We start from the raw sequence: 22,278 nt of genomic DNA on the forward strand, positions 1-22,278 counted from the left end.
TAATTTCACATTGTTGATCTCTCTTAATTTTATTTCATATCGAACACAATTTTATTTTAAATCATTGATATTTTTAAATAAATTAATGAAAGTAAACGGATTTGGGGATATTGCGTAATCATTGCCCCCTCACTCCTTCATGTGCTTACGTAGTATTTGGTCGACGCCTTAAAGGCACTGAGCTGATAGTGAAGGAGTATTGTTTGATCCTTCTAAATAGGCCCATCTGACGATAGATAGTTACCAGGTTGTACGGAAAGTAAAGGCGGCTTGTGCTGACTATATTGCTCGAATTATGCCGTTGGTCACGAAATTGTGGAGCATTAACCTGTATGGAGTCTTAACCTGAAACACTAAGTATGGTGCGGAAATGTACATAATTTCGTGACCAACGGCATAATTGTAGCCATGCGGTCAGTATTGAGCACAAGCCGCCTTTATTTCCCAGACAACCTAATAACTATCGATCTAAAGATGGATCACTGATGAGGATCAAACATACTCTTTCACAGTTCCTTTAAGGCCTCGTTTTAATATTACGTAAGCTCATAAAGGATTTGAAGATCTTAGCTTAATTTTGATGACAAGAGGAAGGAGGGTATAAGCATTGCTTACTTAAGACCCCAAAATTGACTTATTTTAATTTAAAAAAAAGAAAATCATAAGTAATAAATAAGAAAAATGTTGAAGAATTTTAAAGAAATAATTCTCTTGAAATATTTTCAAATTTAAAACGTAATTTAAATTACAGGAAGGAAAACAAGGTTGAATTTTCTTCTTTCTCAAGCAGTTTCAAATTCTATAAAAGCAATTAAAAAGCAGATTCTGTTTTATGCAAAATTACACGTTATCGTATCTTTTCTTAACACAAAATCTTAATATTTGTCTTCCTGTTGGAAGACAAATATTAAGTCCTATAATTCTTAAAATTATGTACTACGATAAAAGCAAAAAGTACGGCCTTTTTTCATTTTTTTACGTAGGAAATGGGGGGGGGGAGAGAGATCTTACCACTGAGCAATCGCGGCTTGTTTGTAAGTGTCCATGACAAAAATAAGAAAATAATCCGTAAGGAAACACTATTTTTAAATACATACTTATAAAAAAATAAAATAATTATCATTTTCACTGTAATTAAGTTCGTGATAGATTTATTAATTTCCTCATTTTAACGCTGTTATATGTATACATAGTAACCTATATGTGGGCCCCTGTAAGGTCTATAACTATTTCCTCTTGTAGGGTACACTAGTACCAGTTTGAATAAAATCTAGTCCCATTCTTTTTATTTGTAATTATATAATTTACATTTTAAATTACATTTGTTCACATATGTTGACGTTTAAATTTTTTTAGTTACTATTTTACTAAATTTAGGTAAATCTGACTGTATGGAAAACCTACATGAGTCCACGAAATTTCATCCATGTATTATTATTTTCAGCAAATCATTCCACGACTACATCAAAATTTTTATCATTTATGTCTGTGTCGTTCTTTAATGTAATGAAATCATGTTTCCGTTCACGTCCCTTCCTGGCGTGCGCGAATTGATAATTAACTACATTTTTATTTATTTATTTACTTTTCTTTCTGTCGTGTGCAAAGCGTATCAGATGAATCAAAACTACTTAGCGAGTTTTCGTTTTGTTTGTATGTGCCGCTTCTCAACGTTTGAAGCTTATCTGATGTCAAAAAGAATAGCAAGGTGGCAACCGTGTATCTCAACAAGTCATCTATTCTGATAAGATGTTTTGTTTTTACTATCACGTTATTATGCAATTTATTGATAGTCAACCGAGAAAATTAACACTAGTTAGCCGATTCTTTTCACATCGCTGTGTCTCGGATATTAAATCGCCATCATAGCAAAATTTTTTCTGGGCGGAGCTATTTAAAAATTTTTCGGCCTTTTTTAAAAAAAATAACTAAATAAATTCTCGATGTTAATTCATGCTACGAGAGGGGGGGGGGGGCTTGACTCCCAGCTTACTCCGCTCACAAACCCCCATAATTGCTCTTCATTTATCTTTGGTTCCCCCTCCCCTTCTCTTAAAAGTCGACATTTTCCAATACGGGGAAAAAAAGGAACATTTTGTTAACGAAACATACAATTGTAGTGTTTTTACACATTTGTTAATATGTTAAGAAATGAGTGATTACCTAGATTTGAAAGATAATAATTTGCACCAACGAAAAAAAGAAGGAAAAAAAAACCTAAAATATACAGTCTAAAAGGAAACTGTTACTATATCTCCAGCACGAAGTTTTTTATTTCTTTTTTTCCTTTTAAAATTTTAAAATAAATGTTAAATTAATAACTGGTAACTTCTCTACCTCTCTCTTTTTACTTTTCTTTTCGACTTCAATTCAAACGCGACCTCTCAAAATATAGATTTCGGGAAGAGATATATTTTTATACGACAATGGAGAAATAATTAATATTTAATGCATAAAAAAACTTGTGTTAAGTACACAAATAAAAATGACTCTTTCAGAATATTAAATTTTAACTGCGTGGTTGGTTTTCCGCCGGGTATTTTTTACTCAGGATAATCATGCGACTAATTATCATTACAACTAATTATCACTATGACTCGCATGGTATTTTTTACTTAAAGTTTAACTGTTAATAATTTTCGAACTAATTACCTTTTTTTTTAAATAAATTTTAGAAACGATTGTTAATTTTTAAAAAATCCGTCGTACTCTCTTGTATTCGACACCTATTCGTAATTTCAAGTTTTTACGACGTATATTTTTTAACGCCGCAAGGAATGAAAAAATTTTGTAACGCGAACACTTAAGATTACAATACTTTTCGAACAAATTAAAATTTCAAGAAACCTCGAGTTAAGTTCATAAGCAAATATGGCCCTTTCTGCACATCAAATTTCAACCATGCAGTTCCATTCCTGCGACTACAAGTTTAGCAATCAATAATTCTTAAACTAATTATTGAATGTTATCGTTCTCCATGCACATTATTCTACATACCTTCGTAATTTTAAATCTATTAGTTTTGACGCTGCGAAATCTAAATGTTTCGCCGTAAACATTAACACCCAAAACAGCGACACCTCTTGCGATTTTTTTTTAATGTAAAAAGAAATAATTAAATGCTTTATATGATTAAATATCATTGTTTTTGGGAAACATTTTAGTACTTTAGGCTTCGTTTTTTATAAGATCTCCAAAAAAGTCCAGTGCGCCAAAAAAAAAAAAAGGACCACCCTTACTAACTTTTTTTCTAATGATCGGATCTTCACGTTCTAGGACTCATTCTTAATGGTTTGAAAGGGTGACCTTAAATATGCTAACTAAAAAGGGTAGATGATATTTTAAGGTACCAAATCAGACACAAAAACGTACTTTCTCAGAATAAACATACCTTTTATTCATCGGATTCGGATTTCTGACTCTCAAAATAATATGGGAAATTAATAAAAGACCCAAAATAATCTGGGGTCCTTTAGTTAGGTCAGGAGAGCGATCCTAAGTTAGGTCCCTTTAATGCTAATTTTACTTTTTGCGTGTTTTGACATATCTCGAGAACTTTCCCAGCGAATTGAAAAAATTTTGCACACAACTATAAAATTCGTTTGTCCAAAGATAAATCCATGCAAAAAATAAATTTTAGTAAATATTAATCAATTTTTATTATTTTATTTAATAAGAGTCCAAAAAAAATTTTTTTGAGTTGTAAGTAATACAATTTTCTACATTATTTTATGGTATCTAATTTTACATTTCAAAATACAAAATTTGAAAGAAATTTGTTGAATATTCCTGAGAAATCGAATTTTATGAAAGTCGTATATCTAAAGTTCAATTTCTCAGGAACTATTCAACCGATATTGCACACATTTTGTATTTTGCCATCTAAAATTACATACTTTAAAGTAATGTAAAACATTTTGTAAATTTTCGACTATAATAAATATTTACTAATTTTTTTTGTTCTTGCATAGAATTATCTATGGATAAACGAATTTTATAATGTAATACCTGCAAGTGATGTAGTGTGGGTATCTCGAGCCTGATTGGTTATTGAAACGTGGCTTTTTTTTTACTCGTTAGCAACTGTTCTTTCTATTCTATTTCGAGTAAGCCAAGCCCGTCAAGTATCAATTCCCTTAAATGACACATTCTATATTCCTTCACAATTTTAATTCTTTCACTTTATATTTCTTACTTAACACAAAGACAGGCAGGAACCCATGTAGAACATAAACTAATTATGCATCAATGCATCGAAGTTTCTAGGGACATAAAACAAAAATATATCACCGTTACAGTACAATAGTTACCAAATAATAAATCTAAATTAAGTAAAAGACGTAGACGAGTAAGAATTCTATTTCATCAAATTTGAAGACGGCACTGTTTTTAATTAACTTCACGTTAATTGACATTATAACTTGTGTAGAGAAACTTAGCCCAACTTAAACACACCATTCTTTTTATCAAAGATCAGCGTCCCGGTCTGCGGTCAGTGTGTGGGTGGGTGACCACTTGGATCAGTCTGCGTAGGGACCGTGGGTGTGCGGTATTGGTCCTCGTTAAACTGTTCTACCGTAAAGTGCTCGACTTCGCGTGCAAGTCGTCGGGCTACCGAAGCGGGGGTGCCTTCCCCTCTGCAGAGGATCAAAATTGTGATGGCATGTCTTCGAATCATCCTGGGATGTTTCCCAGACCGTCGCCAATAGCCCATTGTGCAGCTCTAGTGCGACGTAAATGAACTACAACTATCAAAGATCAGCTGGCGCTGACGTCATAGATCACATGTGTGGGTATCAGTGATCTTCTTGAAATACAAGTACTCAATTGTGTGCTATATTTTTAAGTCACTTAAAAAGTGCTGGAGGTATGACGAAATAAGCAAAGAGTAAAATTAACATTAAGGGGTCCAAACTTTAAATCGCTCTCCCGGCCAAAGTATGGGGACAATATTTCCCAGTTGCGGCTAGTCTTATATATNCGAATTAAGTTTTGTCTTCGGCAGACGATTCTTCCATTATTCGTCCTAAATGAATATTCTGCGTTCAGCAGTATAGGCTAAATACCAAATATTTGTATGTTGCATCTGTAATTTAGAAGCAGCGATTGCTGTTTATTTTTGAAAATTTAATTTTTTTAATATAATTTTACAGTGCCGACCGTAATCTTGTATCATTTACAATTTAAAAACTCCTTGAAAAAGTTTTTTGCAATAACCGGACCCTATTTGCACAAATTCATAAAAGCGGACCCTGGTTGAAAGAATGTGAGTAATTTTTTCACTATTTCGCGAAAAACGGACCTTTCACAAAATGTCTGGACAGACCCCTGATAACAAAATTTTTTCTGGGAGGAGCAATTTTAAAAATTTTCTACCTTTTTTAAAAAAATAAATAAATAAATTCTTAATGTTACTATTTATGCTACGAGGGAGGGGGCTTGAGTTCCTGCTTCGCTCTTCATTTATCTTTGTTTTTCCCCCTTCCAAAAGCCGATATTTTCCAATACGAAAAAAAAAGAACATTTTGTTAACAAAATATACAATTGTAGCGTTTTTATACATTTGTTAATATGTTATGAAATGAGTGATTTGATTACCTAGATTTGAAAAATAATAATTTGCACAAACGGAAAAAAGAAGGAAAAAAATCTAAAATATAGTCTAAAAGGAAGAATAAAAATGGCTCTTTCAGAATATTGAATTTTTACTTCGTACTTGCATCTCCGCGGGCTGCTGATCGACTCTTATGGTATTTGTTTTTTTCTTTAAGTTTAATTGTTAATAATTCTCAAACTAATAAAATTTTTTAAAAAAATAAATTTAAGAAACGATTGTTAATTAAAAAGAAAAAAATTTCCGTCTTACTCTCTTGTATTTGACACCTATTCGTAATTTCGAGTTTTTATGACGGATATTTTGAACTCCTCAAAAAATGAAAACGGAAAGAATGAAAAAGAAAAAAATTGCTAAACAGAAATTCGAATCCTTTGAAAAAAAGGCGTGATTCTTCACAGAAAGTATGTTTTTGTATCTGATTTTGTAACATAAAATATCACTTGCACTTATTAATTGTAACATATTTGAGGTCACCCTCTTGAACCATTAAGATTAAATCTTAAAACGCGAAGATCCTATTATAAGATCAAAAGTTATCCAGAGTAATCCTTTTTTTGTTTCTGTTTTGGCTCACTGTACAGCGTTTAAACTGCAGGAAACCTGAATGTATAATTCTATAATGTTTCATAGTAGAAACGAAACTTATGAAAAAAAATGATTAACTTTCCTTTTTTTCCCCCACACAAATAATATATTGCAGGTTAAAAAGGCTAATATTATTCAATATAATTATCACTTTTGTAAACTAACGTTTAAATTTACTTAAATATTACTTTTTTTTTTCAGGTGTGGGCCTTGTTATGCGCAAAGCAGGTGTTATGTCTAAGCCTGTGGTTGAGATAAAGCAAGATGGCGATCAATTTATTTTAAAGACAACTACCACCTTCAAAACAACAGAGCTCAAATTTAAGTTGAACGAGGAGTTTGAAGAGACTCGAATGGATGGCAGTGTTTGTAAGGTATTCCACTTTAAATTACTTCATACCTTATAATCTTTTAAGTTAAAACAATATTTCAGTAAAAAAAAATTTTTTTTTAAAGAAACTCAAATGAAGGATCAAAACTATCATAGCATTCAAAACGTTTGCAAAAATAATCTTACTAATGATCGCCGTTATCATATATTTTGGAATTCTTGATGAAAATGAAGCAAAAGAAATTGTACATATTGAGGTTCCCAAAGTTCCTTAAGCGAAGGAGAAACTTAAACACTAACGGATTTTAGAAATTACTAACGAGGAAGGCAGAACTAAAGACATCGATCTATTTTTGATGTTTTTCACCACCCCTTTCTCAATGGGGATTTCAGTGATTTCATAGGCGTTTTTTTTTAATAACTGCCTAAGTTTTATATTTGTGAACCTTATTTTATGTACCTTTTTTTTACTTAATTTTTGATCTGTAATCTGACAATTTAAGAATGGTGATTGTGATCACCCTACGATGTTGCGGATCCCCTACCACTTAGTGCTACAAAATCAAAAATGCATGTTGACTCTAAAATTAAAATAAAGCTGTAATCGTAAATTAATATATTTAGATTATATTTGAAAGTAATGTGGATGACTTACAACTGTGATCCTAATTTTTCCTTACTCCTATGCAAATTATAAAAATTGCAATAAATAAACAAAAATACTTAATGTTTAAAAATATTTAATGTTAATAAATATATTTATTTACTAATGCGTTTTAGTTACAAGTGTATATACTGTAGTTAAAAAAAACTACAAAGCAAATTACAACGTATTTTAGCTTATGGAAAAAAGAAGTTCAGAAACTTAATATGTTGAAGCAGCAGTTCCCAAATGGTATTCTGCGGAACACGAGGGTTCCATGAGTTGGTACTTTTTAAAACCAGTGATGAGTTTTGAAGCTTCTGATTATATTTAGATCCAACATTTATTCATTTATTTAATCTTTCAATTGCCTTTCTGAAATTATTTCAAGTAAAATGCCAATGAAATTGAAGTGACTTTTTTTAAAAGAAAATATATTTCTTATAACAACATATTGAACAAATTATTGAAAGAAGAAGTATTTATAAAATATTGCATTTGTATTTGCTATCGGGCTTTTCAAATTTTTTTATTTTTTATTCTTTAATGAATTAATAATATTTTCCCTAATAACCATTTTGGAAGTTTATAGCAGTTTTTCTAAGTTTTCGACTTGTTTATACTTATTTTGTTCATTTTCAGCTTATGTATAAACAACAAAAACAAATTCATAACTAGACTAGATATAGCACAAGGACTTCAAATTTAACTGTCGGACAAAAGCCTAATTTAAGAAGATTATTAATGATCAAATGATGGAAAATCTTCATACCACTAATTAATTATTTTTTAAAGTCTTTTTATAGGTTTAACATTCATAATTACCTTAATAAACTTTATTTATAAGGTTGTGTTCCGCTGAAAAAAAAAGTTGATTATTTAGGATTCCGTAGTCCAAAAAAATTGGGAACTGCTGCTGCTGAAAGATTTTTTTTCTGTTACTTTTTCTTTGATGTTTTATTAAATTTAAAATAGTTAGGGACCATTAGGCTTTATGGGCCATTTATCAGCCACTATCACAGGTTGTGCATTACTGTTGTGTTTATAAATTATTATTTTTTTGCAACAGATTTTTAAAAATTGCAGTGGGAAAAAATTGGTTTCACATCAAAATTGGTGAAATATTTTAATTCAAAGGAGCAAAAATTTCTCATAAGCTTATATTTATTATTATTACTAACACATGCTTTAGTCCTTGGGATTTTAAAATTAAATTTAAGTTGACTGGGGTTTCAAGATACTTTTATGGCTTGGTCATATTGAAAGGTCACCAGACAATAGAGTTGTTAAGATCTTGCATTGGAAGCACATGTGTAATAGAACCAAACAGCAGAAGAGGTGGATGTACGATGTCTTGCATGATATCTGGAAAAACATTGTGTGGCAGGCTAAAGCCCACCCTGGGCTATAATGCCAATAAAGTAAAAGGAGTTTCAAGACTACATAAAATGAATTGAGCTATTCTTTTAAACTTGTAAATATTCTAGGAAACTATAATGTTACACAACTATAATTTACACATTTATATACAGGGTGCACGCCATTATGATTGTCTCCATATGTTCTACAATCTTTGCTAAAATCACACGCATGGCCGACAAAATTGTCGTTTTGAAATAGGTTTGGAAGTTTCAAAATAGAGTAATGAAAATTTTTTTTTCATTCAAATTCTGAGAATTTAAAAAAAAATTTTTTTTGTCAATTTTATTCTTATACGTGTAGATTAAGTTTTCTTTTAGTTATGTTTTAAATGGGAATATCTGAAAGTGTTTGGTACAAAAATTTTTTAATTTAAATGTTGAAATTTCAAATTTATATGTTGTGCTGTGCTTTGCATTCAAGTTCTGACAGTATTATTGTTCATTAATAAAACATTATTTTAATTTGATTATATTTAGAATTTCATAATTTTTAGATAATTAATTTTTAACAAAATATTTCTTCAGTTCTTACTTTCCCTGTTGTCCTAATTTATCTGTTTATTTAGTCCCAGCATTTTAATCTGTATGTTAAAACTATTTACTAACATTTTAGCCTTTTTTTTTAAAGAATTAATTTTAATCTCCAGTCATTGTGGAGTAATGAACCTAATTATTTTTTTGGTGAAATAGATGGCAGTTAATGATTTTTGATGTGTACCATAACATGAATTATGCAATAGTTAAGTTCTTTTCACTAGTTCGTCTATTATATTAAATTTCTGGACCACTAAATCTAGGAAGTCCTATTGAACCATGATATTTTTATTGCTGGTATGAACCATTTATATAGTACCATTGCTGGTATGAACCATTTATATAGAACCATATATATAGTACAAACTATAACATCTTTATAGGCATTTCTATGATTTCTTTTAAATTTTGTGTGCAGAAAAAAAGCTTACACCTTTTGCAACTGTTTTAACTCTTTACAGACTACTGTTGTTTTGGAAGATGGTAAATTGGTTCAGAAACAATGTGGAGATAAAGAAGTTACTATAATCAGAGAAGTTGAAGGAGATACAATGAAAACTGTAAGTATAATTTTAAATATTGATATTTTTATTTGAAATATCATGGATGATTGGTTTTGTTTTTTCACGGTTGAAAAAATCATGAAAAGAAAAATGCCCTGAAAGGAATAGATTTCTTTTAACTACAGTGAAAAAACTTTTTTTTCCAAAAGAAATATTAAATAATAAAACAGTTTATTATTGCAATCTAGTTAAAACTAAAGTATTATCAAGCTGTTTTATATCATTTTTAAAACAACAAAAAACTGAAAATCCACAGTTGGAAAAAAAAATTTGATGAATTTCTTAAGTTTAAATAACTAATTTTATACTACTATATAAATGATTTTAGTAAAACCAAATTTTATAATTCTTGTATTTACCAGTGTATAAGTCAACCCCGATAAGTTGTTTTTGACTATATGTTTCAAATTTTCTATATGTCGGTTGTATTGTTGACCACCGAAAAAAAAAGCAATATAAAAAATTTTAAAATTAAAAGAAAGTACTAAATCTTAAAATTTTCTGAAGTTAAATGCATTTCACATTGTTCTTTCTGGATATGATACATTTCTCCTCAAATAATGTTATTGTAAATTCTTTTAAAAAGTATGGAATTTTTATTTCACTGGATGGGGGAGCAGACTATTTTTTGTGTAACTCAGCAGTTTAAATTTGTAGCTTTATGTAAATTTTAAAAGTTTTCATTGTGTTATATTTTTTAAATGTTAATAAATTATCTTGGCTTTTTTTATCCTTAATTTTTTTAGTGTAATTTAAAGTATTGTTTCCAGGAAAATGCAAAATTAAAGATATAAAACGTATTAATATAAAAATAGTTTATAAAAGGGGTAAATTGGTACAAAGCTATTCATATCTGTTTCATCGTTTATAATGAATTGATATTCCATGATCGATTTGATTGCCCGATGAAACTTGGAGATGCTTTTACGAACCTCCTTTCAGTTTCCTTCATAAATTAGGACATGTTTTGAAGTTATCCCTTCATCATTAGTCAATTGTTAGATTTCAATGTTTCTTTTTTCTCTCCTTGCTTAAATATTAATCACTAATACCTTATGTGCATGCTTTTTTTTAAAATTTTAATTTTGATCAAGATTTAAAAAAGAGATTGATGTGATCATTATGGAACACTCTGTTTATTACAGTGTTTCAATAAAATTATATTCTTAAAAAAAATTCATTTGGTGTTTATATGCATTTTTTCTCTCATCTAGATATGCAAAGTTGATGATATCGAAAGCACTAGGGTTTACAATCGATGTGAATAGAACATCGAAGTCCTGGTTATTGCTCACTCTAATAATGATTCAATAAATCCAAGTTTTTTTATTATGCAATGCTGTCATGTTTTAAGATTCATTTCCACCCTGTTTTATTTTTAAATTTTTTATGTATTTGATCTGGACATATCACAATTAAAAATGCTTCATTTCTATTATTTTCACTTAACTGTTATTGTCAAAACTTTTGTACATTAAAGGTTGATATTTTATCAACAATCTATGGTTTTTATTTATTGCTCAGGACACAGTTGTTATGCAGAACCTTTAAAGCAAAGGAGTTTTAAGTGAACATCTATTTTACTTAGACTATAGACCAAGCAAATTGAAATAGTGTTACAGGAGTAGGGCTATGCATTAAACCGTGCATAATTAATTAGTTTAATTAAAATCATGCTCTATTAAGGACGTTGATGAATAAATATATGAAAAGCAAAGTTGTATTTTATAAGTTACAGTTATTCCAGAAAAGGTGACTGCCTACAAATAAAATTGTTCATAAAATATAAATAAAACTAATTTGTCTTATATTTTTTAATACTAGATACTCATAATTTAGTTTAAAAAAAACTAAGGTTAATATAAACTTAGGAAGCTAAATCCTTTTCTTTTTAAATATGACTGTATTTCAAAGTGAAAAACTTTTTTTAATTCAAAGAATCATATCTTCACAGATTAAGAAAAAGGCTTATATTACAAGAATAATAATAACTTTGCCATATACATTAGAACTCAAATACAGTAATGTTATGTAATTTTGATATTTTATTTTTTTGGAAACAAAAAAATTTAATAGTCATAACTATGGTAGCCTAGCCAAATCTGTTAGCATCGAGGGCTAAGTTTAAACTTGTCACTACTTTGAGCATGAAAATTTAAATTTATAGAGTAAAGAATTATTTCAATTGAGATTTATAACAAAGTGGAAAATTTTGTCCAATTTTATTAAAAACAGCTTAATTTAATGAAAACTATTAAATAGGATTAAAATCAGACCAACCAACAGATATCAAATAACCAAGGCTAAAAATCAAAAATTTATGGCATAAAAAAGTGTATTGATACTGTGAAGGAGATCTTCTCAAATAAATGTGGTTAAGTATTTTTTTTTTGTACTGATGAAGTACTCGGAAAGTGCATATTTTTTACATTTACTAATGAACTAAATTAATCAGAAGTTCTATGCCAAATAAAAAAAAAACATTCAGAAAAAAATATAACTACAATTAAAGATTTAAGTTATTTGCAACAAAACAAAATTTTCTGTCACCTCAAGAACTGGTACTGAGAGTGGACCGCCACTAAATAAGCATTAATTATTCCAGCATAAAACAATAATTTGAAAATCACATTCAACTGTAACATTCCTGTGTAATGTTATTATAAAGCAATGAAAATAACCTGTTTTGATAGTATAATAACATCTTATAAAAAATAAATCTAAGTTATGCTACTTGTGCAACAAGCTACATACTTCAGCAGGAAATAAAATAAACCACAAATGAAAATATTGGAAAACCATTGAAGCAAAAACATGAAAATAAATAATGCGACAATACAAAGTAAACAGAACTTCATGTATAGCTTTTACAAATGCAAACATAATTCTGATTATGGATTAAGGTATTTTGTGTTATTCAAACAATTTCATGTGAAAATTGAACAAGTAAAGCTTGATAGTTAAATTGAATTTTAGTCGAATAAGTTTTTATAATGAAAATAGTTTGATATAGTTAATGATAACAGCAAATACAATTTTTATAATTTAGTGGGCACAAGCTTCTAATTGGAAAATTCTATAAATCTCTAAAGGCCATTAAGCTGTCATGACATTTTAATTTTGTTGCCAAAAGTCTTCCTAAGGTTACTTTATGACTGTTGCAAAATGACTTGGAACATTTTTTATACCCCGACAACACTCAAAGATGTCACTTAATACCTTCACCCACTCAAATTTCAAAGATATAATTACTTGTCGAAAATAAATTTCTGTTGTATTATTAAATAAGAACAAAATAAATTTTTTTTTTTTTTTAAATTAAAACTTTTGTTGTACAAGCTATTCAATTTTCATTCAACTTGTACTTTCACTTTTCTGTTAAGATAAGTTCCACCTGAAGTAAACAAAACATTTCACTCTTATCATTTCCTTATATACATATATTTATTTATACAAATAATACAAAGCTAGAAAATATAGATAATGAATTTTAAAATATTCTGATAGCAAAATTATAATACAATGATATAAAACAAATTAAATGACTTTTAAATTTACCATGAAAATAAATTTTGTTTTTTGAAATCTTCCTAAGAATCAAAAATTACTTTTTCTTTTTACTTGAGTTCCTTTCTAAATAAATAACATGATACCTGTATCGAAATATACTACAGATTAGCAATAATGCATTGAGAAGATATGTTGTAACACAAACAACACAGAAATCATACAAAATAAACATCAAAATGTAGGCAAGATAAACTGAACAAGCATTTGAAATGCAAGCCACTAAAATTATGAGTCTAGATACTGTGAGGTTTCGAACTTCACCTAAAAAGGAAAATATCTATTAAAAATTAACATTAAATTAAGTTGAATTTAAACAAGAATTAACAACAACAAAAATAATTAAAATTAATGTTACAAAAATATTACTTCACTGACTGAGTATATTACTTCAAATGTTTTTATTATTATTTATCTGTTCTTGAATTTAATATGAATGTCAAGTTGGAGATATTTCACAGTAAAAGTTTCAGTGATTCATTAAAATTTTATTAACACAGTGCTGAAGGCATGAGTGTAAATGCATAGGTGCTTGAAATTCCAAAGCAACTGTCAATGTTCATCTTCTTTATAAATTAAATGATCAATTCTTAAGATTTAATAACTAATTTTTATTTCCTCTATCAAAAAGAAACCAAAGTTTTTCTTCTTCAAACTGCAGAAATAATTGAAAAAGTCTTTCAAGATTTTTCTTTATATGAGTAAGCAGGCCTCTGATTTATACTTTTTACAACTGGTAAGATTTTTCTTATATTTAATTTAATCATTGATTTCAGGATAGAAAAATGTGTAAGCAAACATTTGAGTGCTATTTTAAAAAAATTGCAGATTAGTAGATGGTTATAAAAATTAAGGTAAAATTATTCTTAAAAATATACATATTTTTCAAAGTATTCTATTTAAACTCTTTTAATGCAGACAACAAAATTAAACACTTTTTATTTTAGTGCAACTGCAAATTATATAAAAATTAAAGCTAATTCTAACACAAAAGAAATGAAAGTAAGGGCAAATTGTAGTTAATTAAGTAATGTTAGAAACACACTCATAATAATCAGCAATTTTTAGACTCATATATTTTTTAGCGTGGTTAAAATAAAGGACACAACCGACAATGAAAAAAACATAAAAGCCAGATAGTACAGTAAAGTTTCGAATATTAACTGTTATTCTGCTGCAAATAGCTTAAATCAGGGATGCACAGTCTACAGCAGTGTTTCTTAACCTTTTTGATATAATGGACCCCTTTTAAAATTTTTTAAGAAGTCACGGACCACCACCCTGTGAAAAAAGTAATTATAAAAACATCAATTATTAGAAAACATTTAATTTTATTATTTTAATAGTATGCAAAATTTTTAAAATTAAAATTTTTAAGGTGAAGGTTGCTGCTTTCCCTTAATTAATCAATTTAATTGAGGGATGGTTTTCGACAAAGCAATATCATGTTCAACATTCAATCGATTTCGATGTTGTGTTTGTATTGTCACAAGTGTGGAAAATCCCGCTTCGCAAAGATACACTGTAGCAAACTGAATTATAGCTGACATAGTTCGCTTTACAAGCAATGGGTAGGCTTCCAAACGTTTTAAAAATTAGGAGTAGTCAGCACACCCCCAAAATATAACTCATGGATCCCTTAGGAGTTCATGAACCACAGGTTAAGAAACCCTGGTCTACAGCTTGAAGGCCAAAAGAGGCCCCAACGCTTCTGAACTTGGCCCTTGAACTGTCTAATACATTAATAAAAATATAAAAGAAAGAGTTAAATAAAAAATTTTCAGCTAAGTTCTATAATAGAAATTTTGATATATTTTTCAACCTTTCTCTTAGTATCAGAATGAGAAAATTTCTTTATGAAAATGTTATTTAGATAATGGATTCAGAATTTTCAGTGAAATGTTATTGAACTATATGAAGGAACTTGTTAAATTTTTTTTTTAATGTTGAGTTTAGTATACACTTAGATTATCATGTCTCTGTGAAACAGCACATAGAAAAGTTTTGATATCAAGCGATCTATTTTCTATTTGAAATAAACACAAAATGCTGGTTCCTCCCCCCTTTTCATCTCTGTAACCATAACATCTGAAATCATTAGGACAACTGTTTTTTTTTTTAAATTTAATATTACTGTTGTTATAAATATGTTTTAATTCTTAAGATTTCTTTATTCTGTCATGGTTCTGGTCACTAGAAAAAGTCCTTCATACTATAACTGTTAACATATTAAAAATAGACAATTTTTTTCATGAAAAAGTAACAGATAAAAATTTTAGTGAGACTAGCATCTGTAATATTGAAATTTCATGCCTCGATTAAATAAATCTGCAACATCCCTTATTTTCACAATAATAAGATGCATTGTCCTTATATATATACAGTAAAATCTCCATTAAGCGGACATTCTTGGGACCGAAAAAATTGCCTGTTTATGAGAGTTGTCTGTTTATAGGAAGGGTACCCTAATAACGAAGTTCAACATAGTAAATTGTTTTTAGAATATTTTCACAGATGTAGAAATAATGAAATAATCTACAAAAACTATCTACAAGGATATTTATTTAAACTTTAAGAAATATTAAAAAGAATACAAATATAAAAAGTTTGTTATAAATACATAATTCTAGATGCAAGAATCTGTTCATAAATATCTTTTAACAACTTTTTTTCTAATTTTATTGCCCTAAAATGATTTAACTTTAAATTATAAGCAGTTAAACTCAAATAAAAATACAGTTTTACCAAAACTATGGGTTTTTGACAGAGGGGTTGTTGACATGACGGTTAAAACCATGGTATAAACCGTCATGTGTCAAAAACTTGCCAACCCTGGTTTCAATTATTAGGTTTACATCCTCTTACACATACTTGTCATTTGATATGGAACATGGTTAATACCTTCTTGATAGTAAACCTCCCATGTTTCAAGAAAAAAAGCAATGCATACCTGAAGTCATGAGGACCTATGGAGTTGATTATTCACAATTGATCAGTTATCAAGTGTCTGAATAAATGTTTTATTTATATGAACACCTCAAAGAATCTTCTGTTCGCTTTTTTTTTACCCCAGTTGTGTTAAATACAGTCTTCAAATTGATAAGAAAAATAAAGAAATTTTCAATACGGGAAGAAGCACTGAGAGCATTTAAGATGTCATTTCAACTTGAGGGGTCTCATAACCTGTGTGGTCCAGATGAAAAGATGCCGATGTCCGAATTATTTCAAGAGGGCAGTATCATTTTCTCTCCTTTCTTTACAAAGATAAGGCAAGGTGACAAGGGAAAGATTGATTCTTCAGTAGTGAAATAGCTAAACAATATTTTTAGTTATGGATAATGCAAAAAATTTACATGCTTTAAAAAAGGTGAAAAGTTGCATTTTTTTATCTGGCAATTTAAAGCAAAAATAGTTCTTTTTTTCAAATTTAGAAAAAGTAGTGTCCAGTTTGAAGAGATAGAAAATAATGCTTCAGGGCCAAAATGACTGTCTGCGCCCGGTTACGGGAGTGTCCACTTTGCGGAGAATGTACATAATGGTTCATTCCGGGGAATTAAAAATATGTCCGAATTGAGAGGCGTCCGTAGCAGGAGGTTTCACTATATATATATATATATATACAATAACAGAGATTTCATATGACAATTGATCAGAGTGATCATATAACAATTGTCAAGTGTAAAGGCATATTACTATATACAAAGAGTCAAGCACTTTTAATAATTATGTAAAAAAATTCATTCATACAATTCTTATAAGCTTTTATGAATCTGAAAAGTTAAATCCGGCTCATAAATTTCAAAAGAATTATTTATTTACGCTGTGTAAGGTCTAAGATTTTAAACTATGTTGACATTCCTGTCAAAATGTGCCATTCTCTCAGCGCTAAAGCATACTATAATTAATACTGACACTTCAGTGTTGGTGTTGTACTGTTATTTTTCCATCATACATTTGTTAATTTAAGAAATTTATAATTTATTTGTTTTTTATTTTATAATTTATTTTATAATTTTTTTATTTTATAATAATTTTTATTTTATAATAATTTTTTTAATTTATTTTATATTTTATAATTTTTTTATTTTATAATTTATTTTTATTTATAATTTATTATTTTATAATTTATTTGTTCAGCCTTTATTACAAAGAAATTATATAAATATTTAACAGACATGATATTTTCACCACGAAATTTAAAATCAATAGAAGTAAATGCATTTTAATAGAATCATCTATTGGCTAGAAATTATTTGTTTAATTTTGCTACATATTCATATTTTTAACATAAAAATAGTTTGCAGACTATAAATATATATTGCAGCTAATTAAGCACTGTGCTAGAAAATAATTTTTTTAAAGAAAAGGAACACTTTCAATTTTTCCCGGACAGCCAGCTACTGTGGTTTTAATAAAATAAATGATAATAAAAAAACTATTGCGTTTATGTAAAAAGAAACTTATAAACCAACTTACTAATAGGTATGAATCCTAAGTAGAACATAATGCCATACACACTGTTTGGTTGAACCAATATGGAATTTTCTCCTAGAACGTGTTGAAGTAAGCCAAATCCTTTGCCATATCTAAAATCAAATAGAATAAGAACAAATTAACGTAAAAATTTTTTAACAAATTTTCTAAAATTAGGTAAAGGTTAAATAATTTACTTCGAGGAAAATGCAGCAGTGCAGCTCATATGTTCAGAAATGTCACACATTGCTGTATAGTTTTCATCTTCTTCCTTTTTAGTTTCCACATGATAAGCATAGATGGATAAAATCAGTCCGGATATACAAAGTATACCAGTAGCAACTTGGATAAATTTGAGGTTAGTTTCATACTCTTTTTTGTTATAAACCATTTTTAGTCCACGAAAAACGTTTTAAAAGATAGTCTTTGTTTACAAAACAATCTTGACACTTGTGTAAGTACGGTTACAAACAAGTCATAATCCTTATTATTTATCGCTCTAAGGGACATTTTTACTGTATCAGTTTCAGACATCGCTCACGTTCCCTGGATTATTACATGTCAATCTAATAACATTATATGAAGTTCATACTATAAAAGTATTAGCTTCCTGATCAAGTTTCTTAAATTATCATCGCTAATGCGATTTAAAATTTAATCAAATTCAGTTTGCGAATCTATCGTGAAAGCCGGGTTGAACAAAATTAGGCAATCAGAACTGCTTATTTTAGGTATAGCGTATATTTCAGTTTTGATTCCGAAACTGTGTTTTTTTTTTTAGTCTCTGGCAGAAAGATAAATATAAACCTCATCCGTGCAATGTATAATAAATCTTTTATATAACGGTTAAGACATTTCAGATCATGGTAAAGAACAACACTGTCATGGTGAAATAAAGTCTTATTCAAGCCGAGTATCACAAGAGAAAAATAAACTGTCACTTTTAATGATGAAAAACAAAAACATTATTATTGTAGTTAATGTGACAAAACAGCGACATATAAACTAATTGAAATAAGCACTTTTTGTGCAAAACAGAATGAAATCTTATTCATGCAGTATGAGTGATAAGTCTAAAACAAGTATAGATCAACAAGATCTTGTTCAGACTGAGAAGAAACCTTATTCATGCAGTGTTTGTGATAAGTCTTATACACATAAAAAAAGTTTAAATCAACATTGTCTTGTTCATACTGGTGAGAAGCCATATTTGTGCAGTGTATGTGATAAATCTTTCACACATAAAAAAAGTTTAAATCAACATAGTCTTGTCCACACTAGATATAAGCCTTATTCATGCAATGTGTGTGATAAAACATTCTCACAGACCGGTCAATTAAATAAACACCTTCTTGTTCATACTGGAGAAAAACCATATTCATGCAATGTATGTGATAAAACATTCACAGAGAAAGGTAATTTAAAGAAACATACTCTTCTTCATACTGGAGAGAAGTCTTATGCATGCAGTGTATGTGATAAAACATTTGCAGAAAAAGGCAATTTAAAGAAGCATACTTTTGTTCATACTGGAGAGAAGTCTCATCCGTGTAGTGTATGTGATAAAACATTTTCAAAGAAAATTTATTTAAATAAACATATTCTTGATCATACGGAAGAGAAATGCAATGCATAAAATCTTACATGCTCAAAAATATATATTACTATCTAATTAATGCTGCAGAAAAACCTTATCTTTGCAATATCTGTAATAAACCTACTACACATAAGTGAAATTTTAATTAACACTCTATTAAAGAAAAGTATAATTTGGCAGTGTTTGCAATATATATTCTCACTTAAGATTTATTCAAATAAACACTATTTTGCTCTTGCAGAAAATACAACTTATTCATTTAATGTGTGATATATCTCTCTTTTATGAACTCAATTTATATCAACACTATCGTTGGGAAAAAAAACTTAGTTTTGCAGTGTATACAATTAATCTTTTTTACTGAACTTAATAGAAGGTTGTAAGGCAGAAGAATAAATTGAGAAAGTAGTTACTTGTCTAAAGGATTAGCAACTAAAAATTTTTAATTGTTCTTACACTTTCACTGATTTATTGATATAAAAAAAAACAAAAAAAATTTCTTGAAATTATAGAATAAAGTAAATTGACAAATATAATTTTTTTATTAAAATTTTATTTTAATTAAAAAATATAAATAAAGATTTTATGTTTTAATATTTATGTAAAATGTTAGCATTTATTTTAACTAAGCAAGTATTTAAAAACAAAAGGGAAATTTGGTTGAAAAATTGCTTTTTATTAGATCTATAGTCATAGTTAATCTTTTTTATATGTGCTCAACTTGCAGTGTTTAAATTGTAAAATGTTTGTAGTTTTACTATTCATTTTTTAAATTTTTTTTTGTTATCTTGACTTACTTCTCACTTTTAAAATATGGATATTTCAAATAGGATATTATTACAACCTGTGAATTGTAAATAAAAATCCAATAACATTATTTGTCATTTGTAGCAACACATCCCCAACACAAAAAGAAATGTAAGATGTTGTAAGAAATCACTGCAAAGAAACCAAAATCACTGCAAAATACATGATATTAAGAGCAAATGATGGTAACTGAGAAATTATCCTCCTTCCTCCCCCATTTAACAATCAATGCAATTTTTCCCACATCCTGAATAAATCAATGATATCATATGCTGCGAAGATCAGACCATATTTTGTAAATCATATTAAATTCATTTTAATAAAATACAATTTAATTTTTTTATTATTATACTATCATAGATTCGGTATGTGTTCAATTGTGCATTGGAAGTATCATAAAATAACTTTTATCTCAATAAATTAAATCATTACTACTCTATTTTTTACTATCTTTATTACTATCTATTTTTTTTTCATGCATTATAGTTCACATTATTCATGTACCACTAGCTTTTTTTTCTCATAAAAAATATTATTTTGTTGATGTTTATAAAGTCTGTATGCTTGTGACCATTAATTCATAAATGTTTTATCCAGAGAAAGCCATCTAGATAATGTGATAATGCATACTCACTGTATCCGATTACCTTCCAGCCAATGTTTAGTTAGAAATCAGAACACTGCAATTTATGCAGTACTTGAACAGATTTTAGAGAATCGATTTTTTTTTTTAAAACTATAAATTTATTATCATAAACTTTACTTTTTGAAGACTATGTGCTTTAAAAAAAGTTAATTTTAAAAGTTGTTCTTTTAATTTTATTCTTTTCCGTTTAAAAACAAATTTTGAGATTGGTCTGGGCAGTGAAACATGCATATGGTTAACTGCATAAAGATAAATAAAGGTAGCATTTGTGGGAGGAAAAATTAAGAAGGCATCCAGGTTATAGCATCTGATTTATTTTCATAGTTTGTGCAATTAACGTGAGGTTTTTTTTTTTTTAAATTTAATAAGGGGTTATTTCTTGATAGATTTTTCTTTCTTTCTTAATATTTTAAATTTTGGAAGTGATTTTAAAGTTGTAATTTAAAGATCTAAAAAGAATTTGGTACACTTCTGAAATTTCAAATCCAGGTTCAATCAAACACATAAATTTATATAATAAAATATTTGAAAATAATTATAAAATATTTTGTTGGTGAGAAAAATTTCATATATGTCTTGTAAGTTGGTAAGTTAATTACTATTTTGCTGGCTCTTAAAATTTGGAACTAGATTTAATGGAACACATTTTAATAAAGAAGATGGAACAAAAAGAATTATTCAAAAATATAAATTTAATGAGAAAATTGTACTAATATATTTTCCAAAAATTAACACAGAGAAATTATTTTCTGTCTGCTGACCCTTAATAAGCACTCTTTGTGTCCAATCGTAAAATATCATCAAGCTTTAAACACAATTTATTTGAACTATTTAAATAAAATACCTTGTTTCCACTATGCACAATCTATGTTCTGCAAAACTTTTAACTCAGCAAATTCTTTTTAATTTAAATTCCAAAAGATATTATTTGTATGGTACCTCAAAAATAACCTAATTTTTTCTCTTCTATATTACAATAAAAATTAAGCAATATCCCACATTTTATTCAATTCTTTGTTTTACATACTTCATTACTTTAGTAATGAAGGTTTAAAAACTTACTTTAGGACTACTCAAGTAACATGTGTTTAGAGTACATGTATAACCCTAAACTAAAAAAATGGGAGATTGTGATTGAAGCTTGAGTCTTAAGACAAAAGTTTCAAATTGATCAAATATACAGTAGGGAACCGATTATCCGGAACGATCAGGACCATCGCTTTTCCGGATAACTGATTTTTCCAGTTTTCTGAATCGCTACAAAAAGCCTTTTTTTATTGTTAAACCCAACTAAAAAATGTTCGCTAANAAGGAAGAAAAAACAATGAAGTAATACACTAATGATTATTTCCAAAATGATGGTAAGGTAAATATCTTTCAAAAAAGAACGAAAAGTTCTGAAATCTTATGAGGAAAATAAAAAAAGTTTTAAAAAAATGGCCGGAAAATTTATCGAATTTTGTTCCAGTTTTCTGATTTCCGGATAATGGGTTC

General features: G+C 28.3%; 3 protein-coding genes across 5 annotated transcripts in view; 2 read left to right on the forward strand and 1 right to left on the reverse strand.

Moving 5' to 3' along the window:
- The window catches only part of LOC107451335 (fatty acid-binding protein), a 39,611-nt gene extending 28,418 nt beyond the window's left edge, over positions 1-11,193 (forward strand). For all 3 annotated transcript variants that reach the window (XM_071180643.1, XM_043051972.2, XM_043051973.2), the window contains 3 exons: positions 6,404-6,576; positions 9,593-9,691; positions 10,909-11,193. In XM_071180643.1, coding sequence (XP_071036744.1) covers positions 6,404-6,576; positions 9,593-9,691; positions 10,909-10,962 — 326 coding nt within the window. In that variant the 3' untranslated portion in view covers positions 10,963-11,193. The remainder of the gene's footprint in view (positions 1-6,403; positions 6,577-9,592; positions 9,692-10,908) is intronic.
- A 1,926-nt stretch (positions 11,194-13,119) lies between these two features.
- Positions 13,120-18,199, reverse strand: LOC107451341 (Vitamin-K epoxide reductase). The gene is made up of 3 exons (XM_016067406.4): positions 17,932-18,199; positions 17,738-17,847; positions 13,120-13,525 (listed from the first exon to the last, which is right to left on the reverse strand). The coding sequence occupies exons 1-3, from the start codon at positions 18,123-18,125 to the stop codon at positions 13,299-13,301; spliced, it is 531 nt and encodes a 176-aa protein (XP_015922892.1). The 5' UTR covers positions 18,126-18,199; the 3' UTR covers positions 13,120-13,298.
- Positions 18,200-18,794: 595 nt separating this feature from the next.
- Positions 18,795-19,370, forward strand: LOC107451334 (zinc finger protein 888-like). The gene has a single exon (XM_071181082.1). It carries the CDS (start codon positions 18,795-18,797, stop codon positions 19,368-19,370), a length of 576 nt encoding a protein of 191 aa, XP_071037183.1.
- Positions 19,371-22,278: the final 2,908 nt, after the last annotated feature.

The sequence above is a fragment of the Parasteatoda tepidariorum genome, chromosome 5 (genome assembly GCF_043381705.1).
Source record: "Parasteatoda tepidariorum isolate YZ-2023 chromosome 5, CAS_Ptep_4.0, whole genome shotgun sequence".
NCBI classification, from domain to species: domain Eukaryota; kingdom Metazoa; phylum Arthropoda; class Arachnida; order Araneae; family Theridiidae; genus Parasteatoda; species Parasteatoda tepidariorum.